The 26,086-nt window shown below is 33.2% G+C and overlaps 1 protein-coding gene across 1 annotated transcript in view; it reads right to left on the reverse strand.

Annotated features, from left to right (window-relative positions):
* Window positions 1-237: 237 nt before the first annotated feature.
* LOC128857932 (longitudinals lacking protein, isoforms A/B/D/L-like) overlaps window positions 238-26,086 on the reverse strand; it is a 188,880-nt gene continuing 163,031 nt past the window's right edge. The window contains exon 6 of the mRNA XM_054093788.1: window positions 238-24,980. Within this exon, the coding sequence (XP_053949763.1) occupies window positions 24,832-24,980 (149 nt within the window). The 3' untranslated portion in view covers window positions 238-24,831. The remainder of the gene's footprint in view (window positions 24,981-26,086) is intronic.

Consider the following 26,086-nt stretch of genomic DNA (forward strand, 5'->3'; position numbering starts at 1 on the left):
TCCTACGATATCACGAACTTTTTTCTATTTCAACTGCAAAACTGTAGAATGCGAGTTAGAGCCAGAAACTGCCTGCTGCTTTACCCAGCACGAAAAATTTAATATAACTATGATATACTAGGACCAATTGATTGTCTGCTTAAATGAGCATATCATAGACTCGCTCTCTGATCTCGAAGCAATTTTTTACTATCAACACCTAATCGCGCCTACGCGTGCTGTTTTCTTGTTTATCAGTTTTATTGCAGAGAATTTTTTAAAGTTGTTTGAAAAGAAGTTTTTCGCAAGTGTTTTTTTTTTTAAAGAATACTGTAGATTTAAGCATTACTTTTATTAATTTCTGTTCAAGCTTACTGCCTTCACTATTTCCTATTGTGTCGCTGTTGCTTATACAACTTTCTTGGGAAGATTTTAAGTACCCTATCTGAAACCATTTTTTAAAATAATCCAGTGTTTTGAGTTGTTTTCTTGTGGCGCATGAAGTTGCATTTTTGGATTCATAACGAGAAGATCTTTCAATGAATTTGCGTTGTCAACGACAAGCGACAACTTGACGTCATTTAGAAATCGCACGCTGGAAAATCTCAAACACTTTGCTTGCATATTTTATTATTTTTCTTTAATTAGTTAATCAATCGGATTAGTTGTAGATCGGCTTGCTGTGAATTGATTTGTTCGATTGTTTGACTGATTGGCTGATTGAAGGGGTTCGGTTCTACTTTCGGATATCGGTACGTACGTATCTATTAATGGTACAGTATGATGGTAACTATGTATGTATGTATTACAAGTTTCTCATAACAATTTATAAATGTTTTTTATTAAATAGAATAAAAAGTTCGTAAAATAAGTAAATACATAACTACTGCAAGGGATTTTGTAACTATAGGTGTGTACGTATGAATGTATATTTGTTTTATTTATGTATGTAGTATGTAGGTAAAATGGATTGGTACTCTGGTAGTCACACTGATGCACGTACATATACATATATATGTACATATGTAGGTACGGAAATAAATAAATTTACTAGCGGCTGTTGAATGCGAAAATAATTCAATATTTATGTATGTATATGGAGAAAAGAATCTATCTCAAGTATGTAAGTAAACAAGGCATATTACTGTTGTTGACATTATTGTTGTTGTTGTTTATTACATTTGTATTTGTTAGTTCATTAAATATTTGTTGTCTTCGCTGCAAGAGCTTGTAAAGGCATTCAAGTTGTGAAATGCGCTCAGCGTTGACGGCTCTCACCACAGGCATCGGGCAGCTCTTCCGAGCATTTACGATTTCTCACGCGCGCTGCCTTCGGTTTTGCCTGCTTTGCAAGTATAATATTTCACAGTTATTGCTGTATTTGTTGTATTACCGATCTCGGTTGTTATTTGTTTGTTTTGCTATTTGTAAAAAAGGCATTCGAGAATTGAAATATTTTGCACTATTTTTCAAGTTTCTGTATAAAAAATTAATTGAATCATTTTCTTCAACTATTTGCAGAAAACAAACCGTGGCAAAAATCCTTACAAAAAAAAATATCAAAATATTATTTTACATTTATTTGTAATTATTTATTTCTTTATTATGTTAGTACTATTGTTATTGATTGTTGTTGTAAATAATTGCCTTCACTCTGATGTCCTCCGCAAATACACTTAAATGTGTGTATGTATGTTTGTAGGTATGCACTAACTATTTATTTCGGGGCTTATTTACGTATACGTCAGTTATTCAATTAAAAAATATGTATAAATATTTGTTGTTGTATGTTCCGGTACTATTGCAAATTTGTTAGTCATATTTGTATGTAGTTATTTCTGCTGTTGCTGTTTGTTGTTGTAGTATTTTACTTAATGCATTGTATTGTATTAAAGGTAATCATTACTGTTAGACTATTTATTTGAGCTGTTGTTGTTGTTCTTGTTTTTGTTGTAATATTGTAGTATTGTTAATATGTTAATTTGTTTTTGCTTTAAGTTTTATTTTTTTTTTCTTTAATTGGAAGAATCCGTATTACCCTGAGCTTTTTGTTTTCTTGTAGCTGTTGTAGTTGTTATTCACTTGTATTGCTATCGAAATCAACTGAACAAATTATTAATAAACAAAAACGCTGAAAATGAAAAATGAAAAAATTTCAAATTTATCGAAATCATGAATGTCGAGAGTAGTGTTTTTTTTTTTGTTTTTTGAGAGCAACAAGAATTTTGTTTGCCGAAACTTGCGGTTTTGTTTTTATTATGGGGGTTCGTAGTGATTGCAAATTTCATGTAACCATTTTGTATAGTTGAATTTTGTTGTAATTTTTTGTATTTCTTTCATTTTTGCATTTTTTCGCACGAGTCCGTCATACTCGATTTTATTTTTCTGGTCGCTGACTTTGTTTCTAAAGTTTTTGAAAGTTTCCGAAAATGCTAAATTTTGTGGTTAATTCAGTTTTTGTTTAGGTTTTGGTGAAAAACATTGAATTTTGTGTGCCAAAGCTTATTAAATTTAATTACTTTTGATGTTACTTTTATTATTAGTTTTTTTTTCTTCTAATTTTTTTACAATTCTGTACTAATTTTGTTTAAAGCTTTTAGCTTTTTTTTTTTGTTGAGAATTAAATGAAAAAAAGCTTTTGTAATAAATGTTACTTATATGTTTTGTTATAAAATATGTTTTGCAATATTAGCTTGTAGTTGTTTTCTTTTTGTTTTTGTAATTAGTTTTTCTTTTTTGTGGTTCTTATTGATTTTTAATTTTTATTTATTCTTATTTCTTTATTTCTTGTTTGCTTTTTTATACTTTTTATCATTTAAGCTTATTGACCTTGTTCAGTTAAATTTCTTATAAATTCGATACGCACAAATTTTGTTTCGTTAGCGCCAGCCAAGGTTTGTCAAGAAAAATGGCCATGGAATGGTTTGAAAAATAAAAACTAACAACAGGCTGTTAACGAGAGTAAAAAAGAAAGCTAAATATAATACTAAAATGCAGCTATGGTCCCATTGCTATACTAAATTTTCAATTCAGTTACGCACAACTGTATCCCGCGTATGGTTCATAACACTTCTGGCAGTTTTTGCGTTTACAGTAACTTTACAGTCATCGACGAGTATCAACTCTGGTCTCTGAGAGCAACACTTGAATTGCTGTATGTTAAAAAGCGTGGGGTTGACATTTTCTTCTTCCTTCGTTGCATTGCAGTGCAAGTGCGACTTTAAAATTTCTTCTTCCCTCGTTTCATTGCCGTGCAAGTACGACTTAAACTTAGACGGCTGCTGAAGAAATGTTTGCATGTATGATTCTATGGAAATTTTAGGGGCAAAAAATGAAAATCACAATTTCTTGGAATGCACCAAATGGTTTTTGCCAACTGGAACGTAAATCAAGAGCATTATACAAAACTAAATAGCACTCTTCTTCTGCCTATTTTTTGACAGGCACACTTGGTGTGAGTTTGATTGGCAGTCAAGTGTGAGATGCTGTAAGTGCTTGGTATTTTTGCTTAAGCATGAAAAGGTGGGGCTGCTATACCAAATTCGAATTTTTATAGTAACATTAAAAATAATAGACAAAAAAAAAAACAGAAAATAATATGTTTGACTTGGTATATTTACAAGAACAAATATTCTTAGCTATTTTGCTTTTTCTTCAAAAATATCTGCATTTTTACGCCATTTTTTAATAGGATTTTCTTTGAAATTTAATCATTTTTTATGCACTTGGAATCAGGTGATCTCCACTGTGGGCATTTTTCGGCAACCAGCTGAGAGTGTTTTTACTTATGGATCTGTACAATGATCAAGAAAGAGAATAAACAGCTTCGAAAACGCTTTACAAAGTTTCGAGCTATTAAAAAATAATAAAACAACATTTAAAATGTTATTCACTTTGTCTCATAGTTTTCATATAATCTAGCAGAAGTGCCCGGAAAAAAATAAAGCAACAAAAGTAAATAGTTGTAAACAGCTAGTGAAAGTCATAAAAAGGTCTCACTAAAATGATTCCATGTTTGGGCGAAAATTCGAGAGCACTTGCGGTAATGAAAATAAGAAAGAGCAACAATATTGGAAGAATATTCGTCCCTTTTCTGTGTTAACTTCGTATCTACAAAGTCATAATTTTCAGTAAATCGATTCAGTAAATCGATAATAAATGTTTAGAGTTAAACTTTACGATACTTATAGTAGATACTAGGTTTTTGAATTCGAACATGAAGATACGAGAAAAATCGAAACGCTCTGAACACAGGAGTGCTAAGGAGTGTTTTTCACTAAAAATCTCTATTTCGAAAGAAATGAAGTTACGAGCTTAACACAGAAAGGGGACGTATTGCTAGTATTCCAGAGCTTTTAAAGGTAGCACCTTGTAGTAAATCTCTAGCGGACAGATACCTGTAAAATTTCGAAAAAAATTTGTTTTTTTTTCATAAAATGTTAATATAATCCTTTAAGAATATGTCAACAAATTTTTAGAACGTAAATTTAAGTATTTCTTGTATTATAGATCGTCAACCGTGACGACTCTATTCTTTGCGTTCGAGCGCTGGGGAGGCATAGTTACGTTGCCGACTTTAGACGCGTTTTTCTCAAAACTATATTTTTCGAATTGACGTACACGATAACTCGAAAAGTTATTGATCGATCTCCCTGAAATTTTGCACACATCTTTTTTATGATATTACTTTCTATGTAAACTTACAAATTTTCGAAAATTTCTCGAAAAAATAATTTTTTCGAAGCAAAAATAGTAGGAAAATTCGTCTCAAAATTCATTTTTTTAAGCATTTTATTCCGCGATTTTTTTTTTTAATTTTTGCTTCATTCATATAGAAATTATGACTTAATAAACAAAAAAAATTTTGGTTTTTTGTAGTCAGGTCACTGACGCCGATGCTACAATGCTCGCCGATTGAGAAGCTCCGCGGCGACCTTCCTGTAAGAATTGAGTGTACATCCGCCATTTTTAATGAATAAAAAAAAAATGTATAAATAAACTGTACGCCAATTTTGAAAAAAATATATTGACTTCTTCATTTTAAATAATTTTAATGAAAATGAGAGAAAATATTGCCGTTGACATGTATTTGTCCTCTTTAAGGGGAGCTGTCAGGAGCTTTTAAGATATGAAATCACTAATGAAAAGCTTCTTGATTACTAAAAATGTGCAATAAACCTGTAAATGATGTTGCTTTTGTTTTAGCAGCAATACTAAACCCTGTCAGTGTAGTGTAAATCACCGGTCGTCTTCGTCTAACTCATCTAACGGTAGGCCCAGGAAACTTGCTGCTTCGACAGGTTGGGTCCAGAGGGGGAGCGCTGTTAGATTAGTGGTTTGTTGGGGCAGGTAAAAAGGACATATGTTTGGTATGTCGGGGTCGATTCTGGTTAAGTAGGAGTTTAATCTGCTTAATTGTGCCAGAACTGTAAATGATCTTTTTTTTTTCAAATTATAAATTTTCTTTTGTGAGAAGTACAATGGGAAATAAAACTTTTACAATTGGAAATAAAATTTTAAAAGCACTCACTGCTTTTAGCATATTTAGATATAGAGAAAAATTAGGTGAAAATGTATGGCAATTAATTTGTTATTAGGGGATGTATGGGATTTAGCAATACAAGGCAACGGCTTGACTGGGTTTAACATGGTAAACTCCAGAGCTCTATCCTTGTCACTTGCTTTATCCAAGATGACACACAGCCCCCTGGATTTGATCCTGTATTTTCCTTGGCCATCCTGGACAGCTGCTGAGCACCCGCCGGGCAGTGAACGAATGTGTGAGACGAATGTCTCCCCAGGACATTAAATTTGGGTTGTGCGCTGGGTTTGGGACCCGCCACGGAAAACAAAAAACAACCAGTGAAGACCGCAATAGCCTCGGATAATGAGCCCCTCAACGTTGACGACCATCGCAAACGAAAACCGGACTACGATTTACGGATATGGGCCTGGAATGTCGGAACCCTAAATTTAATTGAGTAAAAAAAAATGAGTAATAATTTTGAGGCTTCGCTACAAAATAAGGAAAGTTTAACGACAATAATAATACCAATTCCTTTGAGTAAAGTGAAGCTAAATACATTTCTTCTTCGCTCCCACGTCAGTCGGTTCTACGTTACCGGAACGACCCGATTTATATTCGGTCAAGGACTGCCATTCCAGCAATATTTCCCATATATGTACGGTGAATGTTTCTGCTGCTACAACAACATTTCTTCTTCTTCTTCATTTGACTTGCTTGCGACTTTGCTTGGGACCTCATTTCTACTATGAATATGGCGTTGTGCGTAACTTTTTTAGTAGATTTTGCGTACATAAAAACTAAAATGTTAGTATTGCCAGGCTGGCGCTAATATTTGCGATATTCTTCTGCTTTTTTCTTTTAAGTGCGGCTGTGCTTGTAAATTTTTTCTTTAAATACTTTTTCATGATTATAGTGTTTGTTTTTTTTTTTTACTTTTTATGGAGGCACTATAAGCTGTATGTATTTTATATCGTATTAACTTATAGAAATGTATGTTTATATGTATCGGTTTTTTTTTTGGTGTGAAATATTTCTTACAATTTTCAATGCTATAAAAATTGATGCTTGATTATATTTATGTATGTACTTGCATATATGCATTGCATAAACCCAATTGTGTTGTTGTTATTAAGTACTAAAATGCACTTATACTTAATATACATATTTTTAACTTTATTTTCTTGTATTTTATTTTTGTTTTTCTGACCAGGCGCGCGCACAAAACAAAAACCAACAAAATCTGCTTTTCTTTTGACTTAATCAGTCACCTATGTATATATGTATGCATGTCTGTACGCTTGTAGGTATATATGAATGCTTGCGTCAAAGCTGATAAGCAACTTGGCGGTTGCGTGTAAATACATATGTGCGAATTCTTTTTGCCATACTGTATTTGAAGCGGCTTAAAGTGAACAAAGTTTGGCAATTTTACAAATATTTGTTGTTGTTTTTTAACTTTAAGGTGCGCAATTTCTTAATTGAAATAAGTTTTTGTTGTCCTCAAAAAAACTGCACTTTAGTTTGTTATTTTTCAAATATTTGGAAATATTTGGTTTTCATTATTCATATTTTTGAGCCTGAAATTTTTTTTTTTGTTTTTGTTTTATTTTGCTGATTTTTCTGCTTCATAAATTTTCACTTAATTCTTATGTCGTGTATAAGTTTGGGTTTTTTTCTTTTGCTTTTACTTCATTATAATCATTATTGCCCTAAAAATGCACTACTTTCTATAATTTTCGCCTCCTATATGTATGTATGTATGTATAAGTATGTATGTATATATAGTATATGACTTCTTAATTGCCTTATAATTTTAGTTTTACTTTAAATTTTCTTGTTTTCTCCTAAATTACTTTGTTCCAAAATGATAATTTTGTGTGTAACTCCTAAAATTGAATTTTTTATGCTGGTAAAATTTTGCCTAAAAATTTAAATTTAGCGCGTTCTTCCAAAACATGTTGTAGTACATCGTTTTAATTTTGATGACAACAAGGCAACAAAGTTAGAGTAAAAAAAAAATATTAAAAAAAAGTAAAAAAATTAAAAAAAAAATTGCAGTTGAAAAATGCAAACTTGTGTATTGAACGCAATGAGCTTTCACATGCGATATGCGTAGTGGCGCTTACAACTTGGCGCTTGTAAAAGCTTAGCAACAAACGAAAAATCTAACGGAGCTTGCGCGTTGTTACCAACTATTTAATTCGTCGCGCAGTAGTTCATAAGCTTTTAACAAACTAGAGCTTTTGAAAGCTCATATAGCCGAGCTGGTAAATGTCCAAGCCACGCTTTAAATTTCAGCGACCATTTTATTTCAGAAAGCCCAGATTTTTAGGTGAAAGTTACTTTTACATAAAAGCTTTCAGCTTAAATACGAAACGCATGCAGTGAAAGCTCTATTTTTCCAACACAAATTTAACATTTAACGCTTCGTAAACGCATTGAGGGCTTGGCACAATTCAAATAGGCACCATTTATAATTTGAAAACAGTTATTGGAAATTAAAAAAAAAATATTTTTTAAAATATAAAAAGAAATAATTATATAGAAATAAGAAAGAAATAATTAATTATATATAATAATAGTAAAAGACGTAAAAGTACAATATAACTAACTTAAATGGAAGTAAAATGAAATTTAATGTGGTGTTGATTGATATTAAAGCTATATGTATGAATGTATATATGTATGAATATATTGATGTTTGTATGTTTGTATGGAATTGTGAGAGCACAACGTGTACGATTTATTGGCTTTGACAGGATTCTGTTCTAAGCTCTGCAGTTTTTCCGTGGCAAATCGTTCATTAAAGCTTTTGATGATTTTGTTCCTCTCCCAATGCAGTGAGTTGGCTACGGTTTAAAAAAGTATTGAAATTCCTGCCTTGCTCTGGCGTCTAATAATTGGTTCGTTCGTTCTAAGGGCTGGGTGCTAGTCAAGCGATACCTGACATTGCAGAAAGCCTACACAAAGGCATAGTCAACTAAGCAGCAATGGAGCGATCCAGAATGGATTCAGAGAGGTTTGACCGATATTTTCTTTACCGATGGGTCCAAGAATGAAATAGGGTCTGGAGCCCGATGGTACTTAAACGATAGTAATAAGTATCACTATGCTATGGGGGAAATGCCAACTGTTTTCCAAACAGAAGTTTTTGCCATCCTGAAAGTAGCCGAATGGATAATCGAGCGGAGATGGAGCGGGAAACAGATTGGAGTTTTCAATGACAGTCAGGCTGCACTGAAGGCCTTGGAGAACGCGACGCAAACCTCAAAGATTGTTCAAGAACGTAAGAAGAAGCTTAATTCTGTCGCAAGACAAAACAGGCTTCTACTTATATGGCTTCCAGGACGCTCCGGTGTTCAAGGAAACGAAATTGCCGATGAATTGGCCAACTGTGGATCAGCGGTTCCTCCACAAGGGCCAAAGTCAATAATTGGAATCAGTTCCGCAGGAATCATGAATTGGATTGGAGCGATTATGTATGCAATCTACATAAAGAGCGATGGTCCGGTCTAGACCGCTGCAGAACTGCAAAGTGTTTTGCGACAAGTCCGAACTGAAAACTGTCAAACTTTCTGCTAGTAAAACTTGCAAGGAAAGACGTTCGGTTGATGGTCGGTATCATTACAGGACACAACCCATGGGGTTAGCATATGACCACCATTGGAATCATTGAGGACCCAATGAGCCTATCGTGCTTGGAGGAGCGGATAGCACTGAGGACTTTCTCTGTGAGTGTCCTGCCTTTGCTAGAGCAAGGCTACGAATTGGGTTCCAATGTTATGAGAATGAGTAAAATTCCTTCTCTCAAACTGGAGGATATTTTTAGATTTGCCAAAGAATCTGGCAAATTCTCATAGCACTAACTATCTCTATCTCTGTCTCTATTCTTTCCTATTTCTTTCTCAGATAATTTTCTCCTTCCCTCCTTGACTATCTACCCTCTTTCCAGAGCTTTAAATACAATGGACTGTTTAGCCTGAGTGTTTAGGTGCTCCTTGACTCGATCCTTTCAAATTTCAAGCAGCAGACACTGGCAAGTAAGCGGGTTTTTAGGCACCTAAAATGCCAATGCGTCCTTTTGCAGGTATTCAAAGTATAGTTTTTTAAGTGAAAGTTACTTTTTCAGAAAAAACTTTAAACTGAAAACCTAGTGCATGCAATGTAAGCTCTATTTTTTCAACACGAGTTTAACATTTACCGCTTCCTGGTCGCATTGAGGGCTTGACATGATCTACATAGCCATAAGCATGATTTTATTAGGATTCTATTTTAGTGTCTCTAGGAATTTTTACGTTTGTGACATAAAGTTTGCGTCCGAGAAGACCCCTAGTAAAATTATTTAATCCTAGAAAAATTAAGTCCTCTAACGACTTGCCAAACGACTTGCAAAGTTTGGAGGTGTTCCCCTTGAAGCAAGTGACAAAATGAACCTTTCAGGTGAGAGCTAAACTGTTAGAAGGTTCTACGAAAATACTTTCCGTGCAATTTTGCTGCATAACTGCAACTCATTTCGCTTGGGCACATATTTTAACTATTTTTCGGAAAGTGAATGCTCGACTTGAACTAAATCCACGTCGAAGTGGAAGAAAAATGGCCAAAGAACTGAAAATATCGCAAGACAGCATTCAACGCATATTGAAAAATGAGCTCAAGGTCAAGGCTTACAAGTTCAAAAAATCAGATGATCTTTCACCCCAGCGAAAAAAAAGTTCGGTGCAAAAGAGCAAAGGAGTTGTTGCGCTTGCACAAACGTGGCGAGTTTCCCAACATTGTGTTTTCTGATGAAAAAAATTTCCCAATTGAGCAGTTCATAAACACTTAAAACGATCGTGTTTACTTGACCGAACGCTCATACGAAAGTTTGAGCCTACGTATGGCCACTCGAAACAATTTTCCATCGCAAGTAATGGTTTGAGCCGCAGTGACCGCTGATGGACGCTCTCCAATCGTTTTTATCGAGCCTGGTGTCAAAGTGAATGCGACTTATTATCGGGGAAATGTTTTAGAAGCTGCTTTAGAGCCGTGGACACGTAAACATTTCGGTCGTAGACCATGGACGTTCGCCGAGTCCTGGGCACCGTCTCATAAAGCTCGTGTGCACCAAGAATGGTTAAAAAATTATGTTCCACAGTTCATTTCGTCCAAACAATGGCTTTCGAATTCGCCAAACGCAAATCCGATAGACTATTCCATCTGGTCCATTTTGGAGAGCAAGGTGAGGACTAAAAAATATGCCAGTTTGGATGCGCTGAAAAGAGCGATTATACGAGAATGGGCCAAAATACCTCAAGATCACATTCGTGCAGCATGCAACTCATTTTTTGACCGCTTGAAGGCTAGAGTCATAAGGTGGCAAAAGGTAGTCATATCGAGCTAAAGTGAATATATATGTTAAAATTCTAATCATTTTTGAACAATTTTGTCTTTGAAATCAATAAAAACTAATTTCACACAAAAAAGTTATGGTGTTTTGAATAGGTAACACTTCATATCGTTCACCCTGTATATAATCTCTTACAGTGAAGATCTCAATGATGCTCAGTGCCAGAAAGATTTTTTAAAATGTTTTTCAATCGAGATTGCTGCTGTGGCCTTGAATACACCGCATAAACTGCATGACTGAGAGCTGTTCTCTTCAGATTTCACAGGCAGGATGTAGCCTAATGGGTGGAGACGCACTTGTGCTGCTTCTGGATACACTCTTTTCGACCAGCATATGGACAAGGCCAATCACTCCGCCCTCTAAGCTGATTGCACTAATGAGTTTTGAGCGCCTTTTTGTTTCACAAAATTTTAAAATGTTTGTTTGTGTGAGGCGGCTTCAATGCCACTTATTTGAGTTAAGAACTGGAATTTGTGAAATTTATTAATATTACAAAATACATATATAAATAGAGCAATTTCGCGTTTTTTACAAATATATAAATAGAGCAATTTCGCGTTTTTTAAAGCTCAATGCCAAACCTTTCGCAAATCTTATGCGTAAGTTGTGCTTTCACCACGCAGTTCTGCCTCTTTTTATTTGGTGTTTGGGAATAGGTGAAAGTGTGAACAGTGCGCGTGTGCTTGTGTGTGTGCATGTGCGCATAAGGATGTATGTATGTATGTGTGCATGCAAAGTGTGTGTGTATTCACAATGAATTTTGTAATGAATGTGGCATATTTTCACAATGAATTTCGAGTGAACGCAATGAAAATGAAATGGGAAAATGAAAACGAATTTTGTAAAGAACTAAAGAATAAAACCAAAATCGCTTTTCTTTTGTTTTTCATTTCATAATTTCTTTTATTTTTATTTTATTTGCTTTGCATTTAATTTAACTTTTACTCAAATAACAATTGCTTATGCTTAGTCGCTGCTTCTTTGTTTTTTTGTTTTTTTGATGTTTTGATTTTTATTTTTTATTTTTTGTTTTTGTTTTAATTAATGTTTTAATTAAGAATTAATTAACATTACAAATTCATCGTGGCGCTTGTTGTTCTTGTTGTTGGTATGTGTATGTGTAAGGCGTGTTACTTGGAAAACGTGTGTGTTTGTGGGCGTGTGTTTGATGTAGAATTTCAAAAACAAATTTAATTTAAATAAAAATTTAGAAAAAATTTCATATCATAGTTTTTTTGCTTCAACACAAACAGCACAATAATAATTAAAATTAATATAACATTTTGTGGTTTTTCATTTTTCTGTTTGCTCTTCTTTCGCTTAATTTTTATTATTTATCATATTTTCTCTGTGCTTTTTTTTGTTTTTGTTTCGGTTTTTGTTTTTGTTTATTAAACATAATGTAATATAAACGAAATTTATTTAAAATATAAGTAAAAGTAAATACATACGAGCGTGTATGTGTGTAGTGGTAGTAATTTTTGTGAAAATAAGTAGCAAAAAAGTTTTATTTTTTCATTTCAAAATTTCTATAAAAATATGCGCTGCTTGTACCTCGTGAATTTGGCGCGCATGACAGTCGATGTTTGGCTTTAAAAAATTGCAATTTTTTTGTTCATTTTTTGCTTAGAACGTTGAAAACATAAGTTAATTGTATGGAATGTCTTAGCATACACAAAAAATTTCCGCAACACAAATGAACAGGCAATGAAAGGGAAATTAAATTAAAAAAAATTTGCGCCGTTATATTTACAAAAACTTTAAAAACTACTTCCTTGTGCTCCTTGTGTCAATTCAAAAAAAAAAAAAAAATTTAATATTTTTGCAGAAAATAAAAACGCACACAGTCGCATACAGTCGCATGTACGCATGTATAGGTATGTGCGCTCATACATAGCTTTTCTACGATGCAATGATTTAAATTCTTCAATACGCTAAATTTTGAGATCCTTCTGTCACGACTCGTAGCAATTAATTATATATTTGAAGCGCATAGCGGCGATTCTTATGTTTTCTTAAAAGCTTTCTAAATTTTCTCATGCCGCTGTATGTTGGTTAAAAGTTTTTTAAGCATTTTTTTCGCTCATAATTCAGCTTCTCTCGCCTCAACAAATGCATTTATAGTAAAGTACTTTTTTTTGTTTTTTTTTGGTTTTGTTTTTTATTATTCATTTATTACTAATTTATTTTTATAAGTTTGCCTAAACGTTTAATTTTGCATAAAAAGGCCGAAAATCACAATTTTGTTTTTCTTTCATATATATTTAATTATTTACTCCATATACAATATGTATATATGTATGTAATTTATATTTATTAAGTTCCTTAAATTTGCATTGCTGGATTGCCTAAAGTTTAAATTTTCAACTTTCAATTTTCAATTTTTTTTTCATGTTATCAGAGGGGTTTTGTGCAATTTTTGCTTTAAGTCTACATTTTTATCGCATTAATTTCGAATTAAAAAATTTTTAACATCACATTTTCGCTTTTTTGTTTACATTTTATTTTATTATAAATTTAATACTGCCTAAAAAATTTGGAAAAATTAAAACAAAAATATATTTATGTATATTTATTAAAATGAGAGAAATTATAATAATTCTAATTATGCTAAAATGTTCCTTAAACTGGTATGAGTTTTTTCGTATCTTTCGCCTTACTTCCATGTATGTATGTATTTTTAACACTATCACAGCCAAATTGTTTATCCAAAAGTTGATGCCGAAAGGGGGTTTCATGCGCGTGTACTTCATTTTTGTTTTTTTTTTAACGTAATTTTGTTATTTTTCTTTTTTAATTTAGAATTTTGAATTTTGCCTAAGTTTGTTAATCACTCGCGTGTGTATACCTACGATTTGTTCGAGACACAAGTCGTTAAATATTTATGAAAGCCTTAAAACAAAAGCGAAACGCACTTAAGACGAAATAGTTTTTCAAAATTTTTGCCGGGCGTCTTAATTTTAAATAATTTCATAATAATATTTTTCGTTTGCTGCGATGCTGCATTGCCGGCGCTGAACGGGTTAACTTAATTTAGTTTTATGATTACAAGTTACTTGCAATTGTTTTTAGCATTTTTATTTATTTATTTTTATTTTTATTTTTTTCCACCTCCTTACACATACTTTGCCTTCGCTTTTATTTATTAATACAATAAAAATTTTGAGATCTTTTTCTTGTCACATTTTTATCCCAGTTTTATTCACCGCCAGTAAAGCAGCATGCGCTTGCGTACACTGTCATGAGCGCCAATAGAAGGGAGAGAAGTACAAGCAGGTATGCGTAGAAATTTAATTAATTTAAATTAAAAACAAGTTAGAAAGGTATTTAAAAGTTAGCAGCATTATTTGATGCGACTTTTTTAGTTTTACATTTTTTTTTTAATTGTTAAAGGCATACGAGGGCAGGGGATGACATACATATGCGTGTATGCGTCATATTGTAAATGATAACTAAATGGCAACATTGTTTGAAAAAATAAAATAAAAAATAAAAACATTATTTTCAAGCAGAAATAAAAAAAATATGCTTAATTTTCAAAATATTTAGAACACGAACATTTTGCGTCACTTTCCTTCAAACAAAACAGTGCTGCTTACATAGGCGCTCTCCCACAAGTCTAACTAAGTGGCTGAGCACACAGTATTAAAGGCAATCGTCTTCTACAGCCAATCACCACATCACCAGTACAACGAAAACACTTATCTCATGAATTTTACTAACCAACAAAGGCAAAGATAACAAACTATGAGTTAAGCCAGGGGTCGATTGACAAATGAGCGGAGCTAATGAGAGTCAGATGAAGACGGAGGCACGTGTACTTAACACAGCAAGTTTTTCGAGAATTTAAATTTTAGTTAATTTTAGCTAGTTTTTAATTTAACGACAATAGTTCACAAATTACAATAACCTCTAATGCAATTAAAGAGCAAATGGAGCCAAATCGCGTGCACATTTGCCCGTTTAACAGTTACACTTCGAATTTCAATTGGTCATATCACTGAGAGAAGCACTGTTATTCAAGCACACAGAATGCTTAGGAATCAGTTGATCAACTGTATAAAAGATTATTGCAACAACAACTATATAACTGTTGTATATGACAAATTGGAGGAAATTTCTCAGAGCGCGTTCAAATGTGCGGCATTTTCAGCACTGTTAGCACTGCTAGCTCAGTGCGTGTAAAGTAACAGCCTGCCTTGACGTTAACTCAAAATTATGCTCATTTGATCAATGCGCATTTAATATTGAATTTTTGAACTGTTGCATGGTATTGTACCTCACATAAATAACTATTGTTGTTGTTTTTTTTATGACAAATTATGCACTACTAACACTGCTAGCTCATTGCGTGTAAAGTAACAGCCTTTCTTGACAGTAAGCTTAACATTAGGCTGCTAAATTAACAGCCTGCCTTGATGTTAACTCAAAATTAAGCTCATTTGATCAATGCGCGTTTAAGTATGGAGAATTTTTGAAACGTTGCTTGTTGAATTTTAGTTTGCTTGGTAAATGGCGTGTGGTAAAGGAAAATTTAACTTTAGAAGACGCTTGATTTGCAGTACAACCCTAAATGTGTGTAGCACAGTTTGAAGGAAAGCTGGATTTGGAAACGAAAATGTTCTGCATTTTTATTAAAAATATTAAGGGGGGAGCCTGCTTTAGAGGTTTCAAAAAATGGATTTTTTTTTTGCATAAATGTCTTCCCAAACTATCCAAAAATGTGTCCTCAAAATTTCAGCAGCAAATTCAAAATATTTTCGGAGTTACAGAAGAAATTGTGAGCAAGCGTCGAGCAGGTATACGAGCGTATATATGTATTACCTGGCTGCGTCGGCTTGAGCAAAGTCATATTTAGCATTTAAGTTCAGTTCTAATTTGCTTTTCGACACGTGCACATCTTGAAATCATGCAGAGCTATCCAAAAGGGAACACATCTTCAAGTGAACGGACTGGAAAACCACGGAAGCGCAGATTCCACGGCAATCAGTTTCATAATGTTTCGTCATCGGACGATGTTGAAGCTGATACCAGCCGATTTCTCGGTTTTTTATTTTTACGATTTTTCCTAATTGGCGGGAAAGATAGGGAAAACGTTAAACGTCCTATCAAAACGAGATAACATTGATTGTATTCGGAATTAAATTCTCTTCTAGTTGAACCAAAAAAACCTTAAGAAAGTTATGATTAACCGACTTTTTAAACAATCTAAAGTTAATTTGTTTTTCCAAAAAAACTATTTTTTTTAATTAGTTCTTAATTAATTATTAAATTTCTCACTTTTTGTTTAATTTTCGTGGTTTAACTAGAAGCTATACTATACTAAAATAAAATTTGTTTTGGGTTTTTGGTTTCAGATGAAAATTGTGACCTGCATCTTTCCCGCCGCACACTCGAGATGCCTCGGCAAAATGCTTGTACCAGCCATAATATGGCATATATTTTAATGACAAAATTTGAGAAGACTGTTGAAATACATATATAACAATAAAACCTGAAAGTTTCGTTTCAATCGAATACTTCCTTCCGTCTCAAAAAAATTCACGAAAACATCGATTTTTTGAAGCTTCTAAAGCAGGCTCCCCCCTTAACAGTGAATTATATTACGCTATTTTTGGAAAATGATGTGAAAAGCAAAAACAAAACAAGTGTTAAACTGTTATGAATAGATTCAAGTGCGGTAAAGATATAATTTTTTTAAGATTTTCTTTAAAACATTTGTTTTTTGTTTTTCAAAAGCCACTCAATTAATGCTTGCAGCCCTCAATACAAAATTAAATATTTCTAATAAAAATAACGTTTTACCTTTTGGTATCATAATATAAGCAAGTTAAAGTAATTTTGCTTTATATAAGCGGCAAAAGGTGTCTCTGTTGGCAGGGGTTCATTATTAGTCAGCGGGATGGCCTGTGTATTGTGCAAGACTTATGTATGTATGTATGTATATAAGCATATATAATTTTCAGTTATCGAAATTTGTTATATGTATATTATGTTTTCATATTTTTAATAAACTTTTTTTTTGCCTAAAAGGGTTTGCTTTGCCTAAACTTGTAATTCTAATGCTCTGCGCAGTTTTAATTTTCAATTGTTTGGTTTTGTTTTAGTTTTGCTTTTTCTAAAAAGAAATTTTGTATGCGCTCATACAATTTACAATGTATAATTTTGTTGTTGTTGTTTTTATTCTCGTTTTTTGTTTTTGTTTTTTGTTTTTGTTTTAAATATGTCTGTTTGTGTTAACTTTTTGTCTCACTACCTTACAAAATACGCTTTACATAAAGTACATATGTATGTATGCATGTATGTATGTATGTATAGTATGTAAATATTTATGTTATATATAACTTTAAATTGTTAATTTTCTACATTTTAAGCATACATAAGTTTTGAACCAAGAAAAGAAACGAACATTAAGTTTTAAAAATATATCTTCGTAGTTATTCATAGAGAAATCAGAGAAAGGGGTGTTTGCTTATATTACATATGGTATATGTATGTGTGTATGTGTGCATATGTATGTATGCACATAAATACATAAAAACGTAAATATCAACGTAAAGCGAAAGTTTTAAACTTAAAAATATGCCAAAGTGCCGAAAAAGCTAATTTTTTTATTTTTTGCTTAAATATTTCTTTTTTTTTCTATATATTTGCTTGTTGTTGCTTTTAGTTGCATAACTATGCTAGCCAAAAGCTGTAATAACAAAAACAGAAAAAAATAACAAATCTAACTGTGCATGTGTGCAGGTGTGTGTGTTTTAATGTGCAGGTTTTCTTTGTGTTTAACTAATACACACACATATATACGCCCTGTATGTATGTATGTGTGTATGTAAATAGGTATCTAAACAACTATGTGTGGCTGGCTCGCGTACGGTGCTTGTGTGTGTGTGTGTACGTGTGAGTGTATGTCTCGGTTTTTGCTTCAAAATTGGAAAATGAAAATAAAATTATTTGCTTGCTGCTTGCTTGCTTGCTGTACTACAAAAACAAAAAATATCTATATAAATGGAAAATAGAGAATTTTGCGCCTGCGCGCATTTAATCAAATTGCAAACAGTTTTCAATTATACATGCGTATGTGTGTGTGTGTGTATACGCTTCTACTGTATATATGTATGTATAAGTGATTTAATGTTAAGTTTTTTCATTTTCATGCCTCTTGAATTCTATTATGCCTTATTTCTTCACCACATCCTGTACTTTTTGCTTATTTTTCTTACATCTTTTTTAATATTTCTTACTTTTTTTATTTATTTCTTACTTTATTTGCTTCACGGTTCTCGCTTTTCTATTTATTAATTGTGTTTGTATTTGTTTTTTTTTGTTTTCTGTTATTATATTATATATACTTAAATTGTGTTTGTTTTTTTTTCTTCGGTTTAATTTATATATTTCATAAATATCGTTAAGATCACAGATATTCTCTATGCAATAAATTTTCTGTTTGCTTTTTCTTCAAATAATTCTGTTTTCACCTCAATTGCCTGTCCTACCTTCTCCAGCGCCAACTAAATTACCTGTCTCATTCTCACTCTCTCACTCGCTTGCTTTCTTCTTCTGCTTCATATGCTTTGTATTTGCTCGAAATTGTTCAGTGTCTTTTGCGCTGCCACCTTTCGGCGCCTTTTCTACCTAATTTAGCCTTATACAAATTTTTGTGTCCTCTTAAGTGATTTTAACTCTATTTTGCCTTAAAAATTCCCCACAGTCCTTAGCTAAATATCTACAATTTCACCTCACATCCCACCAAGCTACATTCGAATATGTATTTGTGTATGGCGTCCTCATCAATTTCCGCATACTCAAAATTTCTTTGCATTTACTTTAAAAATTTCATACATTTTTCTGTTATCTTTGGAGTCCTTTAGTGCTTCTTCTTCTATTTTTAATTACTTAATTCACTTTCTTTCGGGGGCTATGTACTTGTAGTAATGTAGGTATGTATGTATTGTATATGCGCATGTGTCTATGTATGTACTTAGGTTGTATATATGTAAAGTATATATATATGTATGCATATATATTTATATATATATAGATATATATATATATATATGTATATATGAACGATGTTTAGCTTTATATTTTGTGTATTTTTTATATTTTTAGTAATAAAAAGGATATTTTGCTTCCACTTCCACTTTCTTTTCTCTCCAAGATCTTCCTTTTTACTCTTTACTCTCACTAATTTGCAAACTATGCACGCTCCTAGTCTTAATTTCTTTGTTTTTGTCACTAACACGAAATCAGAAATTTAAAAGTTTGGACTCCGAATGCCGCCGCAAAGGCTTGAAAGCAAAAATACTTTAATTCTTCCAAAATGAGATGTGCACAAAAGTATTATCGAGAGCCCAAAGCTGCATGCAATAACTGTTTTAACCCTGCATATACCGTTCCTAAATTTCCTGCTCTCATGAGTGAGTATCTGAAGAACCAAGCGCTGAAAGCTTGGTAGTTGAAATTCCGAAAATGCCTAAAGTGATCCAAAATGAGGTTTATTTGTCAAAAAATTATGTGGGTTTCAAATTTTTTTGGTCGTTGGCTTGCCTGTTGGGAAACAAAATAGGTGCCTAGGTGCAGGTCAATGAAGTAGAGGCATTATATGGGTAGGTATTAATGTGTATTTAAGTAGGTATATTTAACTAATGTTCTTATTGGTTATATTGTAGATTCTTGTGATTGTAAAATATTTTGATTTTATTGTAAATTACTTTCTCAAGTGATAAGCAAAGTATGTGGAAGAACAGATGAGAGGTTCCGAAAGATTCAGTATTCCAAGTGAAAGCTTGTAATGAAATATTTGAAGCTTTGGCGAAATTATAACGAAGAAGCTCATAAAGAGGTTTTTTGAAGCTCACAAAAGGTTTTGAAACTTCGTGGAGATACTTTTAAAGTTCGAGAAGTGTTTCTTACGCTTATGAAAGTGAAAGCCCATAATGAAATATTTGAAACTTTCAGAAACAAAAAGTTTCCGAATAACGAAAAAGCTCATAAAAAGGCTTTTGAGCTTACAAAAAGTTTTGAAAGTTCGTAGAGCAACTATGAAAGTGCGAAGTGTTCCTAAAACTTCTGAAAATGAAAGCTCATAATGAAATATTTGAAGCTTTGGAGATATAAAAAGCTTCCAAATAACGAAAAAGCTCACAAAAAGGCTTTTAATGCTCACAAAAAGATTTGAAACTTCGTAGAGTGAGTTTCAAAGTTCAAAAAATGTTTCTTACGCTTATGAAAATGAAAGCTCATAATGAAATATTCGAAGCTTAAGAGAAATAAAAACCTTCCGAATGACGAAAAAGCTCACAAAAAGGCTTTTGAAGCTCACAAAAAGTTGTGAAAATTCGTAGAGTAACTATGAAAGTTCGAAAAGTGTCCCTAAAGCTTCTGAAAATGAAAGCTCATAATGAAATATTTGAAGTTTTAGAGAAATAAAAACCTTCCGAATTACGAAAAAGCTCACAAAAAGGTTTCTGACGCTCACAACAAGTTCTGAAAATTCGTAGAGTAACTATGAAAGTACGAAAAGTGCTCCTAAAACTTCTGAAAATGAAAGCTCATAATGAAATATTTGAAGCTTAAGAGAAATAAAAAGCTTCAGAATAAAGAGAAAGCTCACAAAAAGGCTTTTAATGCTCACAAAAAGATTTGAAACTTCGTAGAGTGAGTTTCAAAGTTCAAAAAATGTTTCTTACGCTTATTAAAATGAAAGCTCATAATGAAATATTCGAAGCTTAAGAGAAATAAAAACCTTCCGAATGACGAAAAAGCTCACAAAAAGGCTTTTGAAGCTCACAAAAAGTTGTGAAAAATCGTAGAGTAACTATGAAAGTTCGAAAAGTGTCCCTAAAGCTTCTGAAAATGAAAGCTCATAATGAAATATTTGAAGTTTTAGAGAAATAAAAACCTTCCGAATGACGAAAAAGCTCACAAAAAGGCTTTTGAAGCTCACAAAAAGTTGTGAAAATTCGTAGAGTAACTATGAAAGTACGAAAAGTGCTCCTAAAACTTCTGAAAATGAAAGCTCATATTGAACTATTTGAAGCTTTGGAGAAATAAAAACCTTCCGAATGACGAAAAAGCTCACAAAAAGGCTTCTGACACTCACAACAAGTTCTGAAAGTTCGTAGAGTAACTATGAAAGTACGAAAAGTGCACCTAAAGCTTCTGAAAATGACAGCTCATAATGAAATATTTGAAGCTTAAGAGAAATAAAAAGCTTCAGAATAAAGAAAAAGCTCACAAAAAGGCTTTTGAGCTCACGAAAAGTTTTAAAAGCTTGTAAGGTAACTTTGAAAGCTCGAAAAGTGTTTCTAAAGGTTATAAAACAATTTCTATTTGCAAAGAATTTCCTTCTATGCAATAAAAAATAACCCGAACATTTTCAAAAATCAAGTGGGAAATATAAACCTAAAGATGATGCGGAAGCTTTTAAAACTGAGTTGAGCGAAAATAACGGCTCACTTCTTGCACCAACAATTTATTTATTTTTAGTTCATGAAGAACTCTGGAATTTGAAGAACAATATCAGTACAAGCTTGCAGCTTTTGAAACTCCAAGGAGACCTACGAAGCATAAATGCTAGAAGGAGCGATGCAAGGAACCGATACGTATGGAGAGATATTGTAAAGGAAACAATGAATACCAGCTATAATAGTCATGATTACTGATTTAAAAATTCACCACCGTTAAACTAGCACTGAAAAACTGAACCTTCTAGCTTTCAAAATCCTTCAAAAGTTTGCAATCTAGTACAAAAGAAATATAAGTGCAAAACGTTTGGCCTCACACTAAATATTCTATTAGTGAGTGGCGTACAATTTTGCTACACTAAGTTCGAGCAAAGTTCGGAATTTTTCCATTTCTTCGGGTGCTTAATTAGCAAACTATGTAGAGTAAATAAACATTTAAAAAAAGTAAATCATGATTTTAGAATACTTAATCTGTAAATAGCGTTATTTAGAGGCACGAGAACGCTGTATAAAAAGTGTGTGACATGTAAGCTTTCACATAGCGCTTTCGCATATGAAAAGCAGTTGAAATGTCAGCGAAAGCTTTTCAAATAAATGTGAGCTTTTATAAGTAACACTTTTGGGCTTCGAAGTTTCATTTCAATTTGAAGATTTTTAGGGTTTATTAAAGGCAATTGCAAACTTATTTCCTTTAAATACTTAATAGAGCTTTCAGTTCGAAGCCTCGTAGCTTTTCTTCACCAAACTTTGCTACACTTGAGAGCAATTTCTTTTTTGGGGTATTGCTAAGGTTTCACAAAACTGAACAAGGTATTTAAATATAACTATTTCATGTCTCTAACTGTATGCGAACTTTTGCTTTGCCGTAGTCACATTTGTTGATTATTATTACATATTTTGGTTTTCTGTTTTTCTGTTATTTTTTGAAAGATAAATATGCACTGTATATGAGCTTTCACTATTGACTTTTACTATTTTATTTATTTTACTGACAAATTGGGAGTTTGTGATTTATGCTAAATTTGCATTGATTTTCCTCTTTGCTTTTGTAAGTTTGTAGTTTATTAGCACCAATTGGTAATTCTATTGTAATTGTATTTGTTGTGTTGTTGTTTGTTGCTGTAAAACGCTCATTCTGTCTTGCTAAGCTATTGTATGTATGTATGTATGTAAAAAAGTTGTCGTTCTTCTAGTTTGCTTGTAATTAAATCTTACACATACATACATATATATTGTGTGCATATGTATGCACGTAACTGTCATATCTGCGCTATTTTTAATGTTGCATTTACTTTCGGAAAAGTGATATTTAACAGGAACCGGTTGCAAATTGTTGCGGACTAATTACTTTAATAAGCAAAAAAATGGTGCATATGTATTTGTATGTTCATATATGTATATGTATGTACATATGTATGCACCATATGCTGCTTGGAAAGTTGCAATTTAATTGTATGTGAAATTCAGCAAATGAGACGAAGCGCATGCGCGTTAACATTACTGAGTTTTTGGAAAATAATCGTAGATTTAAATTTCAATGCGCAAGCGAGTCCCTAGAGGGGTACGTGAACTCCGCCAGTATGCACACAAATATGCACATATGTATGTATGTATGTGTTTCTGTGTGCCTGTTTTTAGGTATGCCTTCCTTACTACCACATTAGCGCAGTGAATATATGTGTATACTACAAATAGTATGTGTGTGTATGCCTGCGTGTACTTTTCTCTATGTATTATATATATGTATGTATGTATGTATGTATATAAAAAAGGATCACATGAGATCTTGCAAACGCTGGGATGTGCGCTGCAGCTAAACAGTTAGTTGTGAAAATTATTATCTATATACATATTCATAAGTTTTCATGTGCATATGTATATGTAGGTAAATATATATGTAACAAAAACAATACAATACACATTATTTAACTGTACAATGAAAGTAAACGTACATACATATGTATGTATGTATGTATGTATGCACACTTAAGAGTTCTGCTTGAAAATCCTGCGCATTTCGCGCTCAACCTAATCAATGTAAATGTTGCGCTGACGGTTAGCAACATGTTGCTAGTGGACTCTCGCTCGTTTTTACTTCACTTTCTCTTTTTCTCTTTTTTTAATGCTCGCACCATCTCTATCACGCCGCCTTCTTTTATACTAATCTTGTTTTTGTGTTTTTGTGTTTTTTTTCTTCTTCTCTGTTACAAACATTTACTTTCGCTTACAATTTAAAGTACATACAATTCTTATATAAAAGAAATCCTAAACCTGCATTTAACCAAGGAAAACGAAAATCGCTTTCGTTCTATCTGCTGAATAACTATTCATACATACACATGAAAATATGTATGTAGTTACTAAAAATAGACGCTTTATTATGTTAGCTCTCCACTTTGAGTAAGCGCTGCTACTCACTCTGCCAGCCTCTCTCCCTTTACTCTATCTTTCTCGCTAGCTGCGCGCCTTTACTACGGCAGCACTTAGGACTCACTGTTTTAGAAAGGAGAAAAAGTAATGACATGCCTCTTCCCCTTTTTCTTTCATTTTCTTAATTTTTTTCTGCCTTCCTCATGCCAGCCATACATCGCTGGTCTCGCTCACGTACACTACTCCTGGTTCTGTTTGTGTTTGCGTTAGCTCCACGTGTCTCGTTTACTCATTACACTCTGTACACAATTCCTATTTGTAAAAAAATGCATTAAAATTTTGCATTTACGCTTAGCGTTTTTACTTCTCCTCTACACTCCTCTTATGTTTTGTTTCACACACTACATTTTCTGCTCTTTGAGTTCATTAATTGTTTTACAACTACTTTAAATATATATATGTGTATATATACTGTGTATATATGTATTTATGTATATACTTCTTCTTCTTACTGTAGCTTTATTCTTTGAATTTCTTCGCTTACTTAATCATATGTATATATCTGTATGTATGTGTGTGTATGCATATGATTTCACCTCATCTCTCTCTCTCTCTCTTTCTCTCTAACATATTTCTTTTTCACTCTCTTTTGCACACATATTGTATGTATATATATGTACGTTGCTAATATGTATTGTAGAAGATAAGTATATATGTAATTGCTGCCGTATGTATGCTCGTGCAGACTTCTAGGTTTTTATATTTTGTTTACAATTTATTAAGTGGCACGCCTCTTTCTCATCTACATATGGGCGCTCAACCACAAATTCTTTGTCGTCGTGGTTTACGATTACTATTTTTCCTGTTATTCTGCAACGCCAGAATATCATTTCCTTCTTCATCTTCATCATCATCATTATCGCGTTCAACCTGTTTCGTGGTGCACTGATCGTGATCTTATGCGCCGTCCCGTGCCGGCCACTTTAGATCACGATCGCTCATCGTCAGTTGTAATAATTGTAATTATTATTATCCTGTATGTTGTAGTTGTAGTAGTAGTAATAATAGTAGTAGTTTAGGAGCAAACTAAAGTCGCTTCACTATTGTGGTAGTTCATCCTTTGTGTCGACAGGGCTTGGTGAAAGAAATTTGCGCACATACTTGGGAAAATGGGTTTTCTCGTGCGCTTTCAGTATGGTCGAGCGTGAGAAGGTTTTCCCGCACATTTGACATCGGAACGGTCGTTCGCCTGTTGCGTCAAGTGCGAGGGGTAATCGAAGAGTAATGAAGAGAAGATATAATCAGTTAAAAAAAGAAGATCTTAATCTCTAAGGTGTGCATAGCATGAAGGAAAAATGAGAGAGGTTTACAATTTGCAGTTGGAGAAAGTGTGTCGGTAGCGAAACATTTCAAGAGATACTGCAATAGCGACAAGCTATTGTCCAAATCCCTAGTCCTTCCAGAACAAAACGAAAAAAAAACAATGTCTAGCCAAAACCAGAACGCTCTACTCTAGCAGAGTCTCGATTTAATATTATTATTATTATTAGAAGGCCATTACGCACTGCGACCAGAGCTGATCTATTGTGAAAGGCCTATTTTTGTAACCCTAGAGCTTTCGTCTTTTTAAAAATTTTAGCACAATTTTACGTTAGTTGTTCCAAAGATTGTATGGATATAGGTACTACGATACCACCAAGGTGATGAAGTCTCTGTGTGCCCGACGCAGGACATTCACAAAGCACATGTTCTGAGCTTTCTATGCCCATTTCGCAAAAGCGGCAGACATTGGTCTCAGATAGACCAATATTATTTAGATGATACCTCAGGCTGCAGTAACCTGTAAGATATCCTGTTAAAAGACGCAGATCTACGCTGCTTAGTGAGAGTAGCTTGTCAGATATTCCTTTGTTCGGACTTAGCAATAGTTTGGCTTGACGCTGACCGGCACAATTTAGCCAGTGTGCTGCAAATTTCCTTTCTTCGCATTTCCTAAGGAATTCATTAATGTGGCCTTTTGTGAGTCCACAGAAAGGCTCAGGACACGTAAGTTGCACATTTGCTCCTTGTTTTGCGAGGTCATCAGCCATTTCATTTCCCTCATTTCCTTCATGTCCCGGATAATTACTAGGACAGCTGAGAATAAATAAAAGCAGACAGAAGCAGAAATGCACTAAACCGCTAGTCAAGTACAGAATTGCTAGTGTTGTTGTAGTAGCTTTTCATACGCTGTTTTGGTTGCCAGTTGTCTTTGTCAATGTCCCCTATCGACATTCATAGGTAGGACAAAGAAAGAAATGAGTTGTTATGATCTGATCAGACCAAAGTGGAAAGATTGTGGTGGCTCGCGAGGAA

This window comes from Anastrepha ludens, chromosome 3 (genome assembly GCF_028408465.1).
Source record: "Anastrepha ludens isolate Willacy chromosome 3, idAnaLude1.1, whole genome shotgun sequence".
Classification (NCBI taxonomy): Eukaryota; Metazoa; Arthropoda; class Insecta; order Diptera; family Tephritidae; genus Anastrepha; species Anastrepha ludens.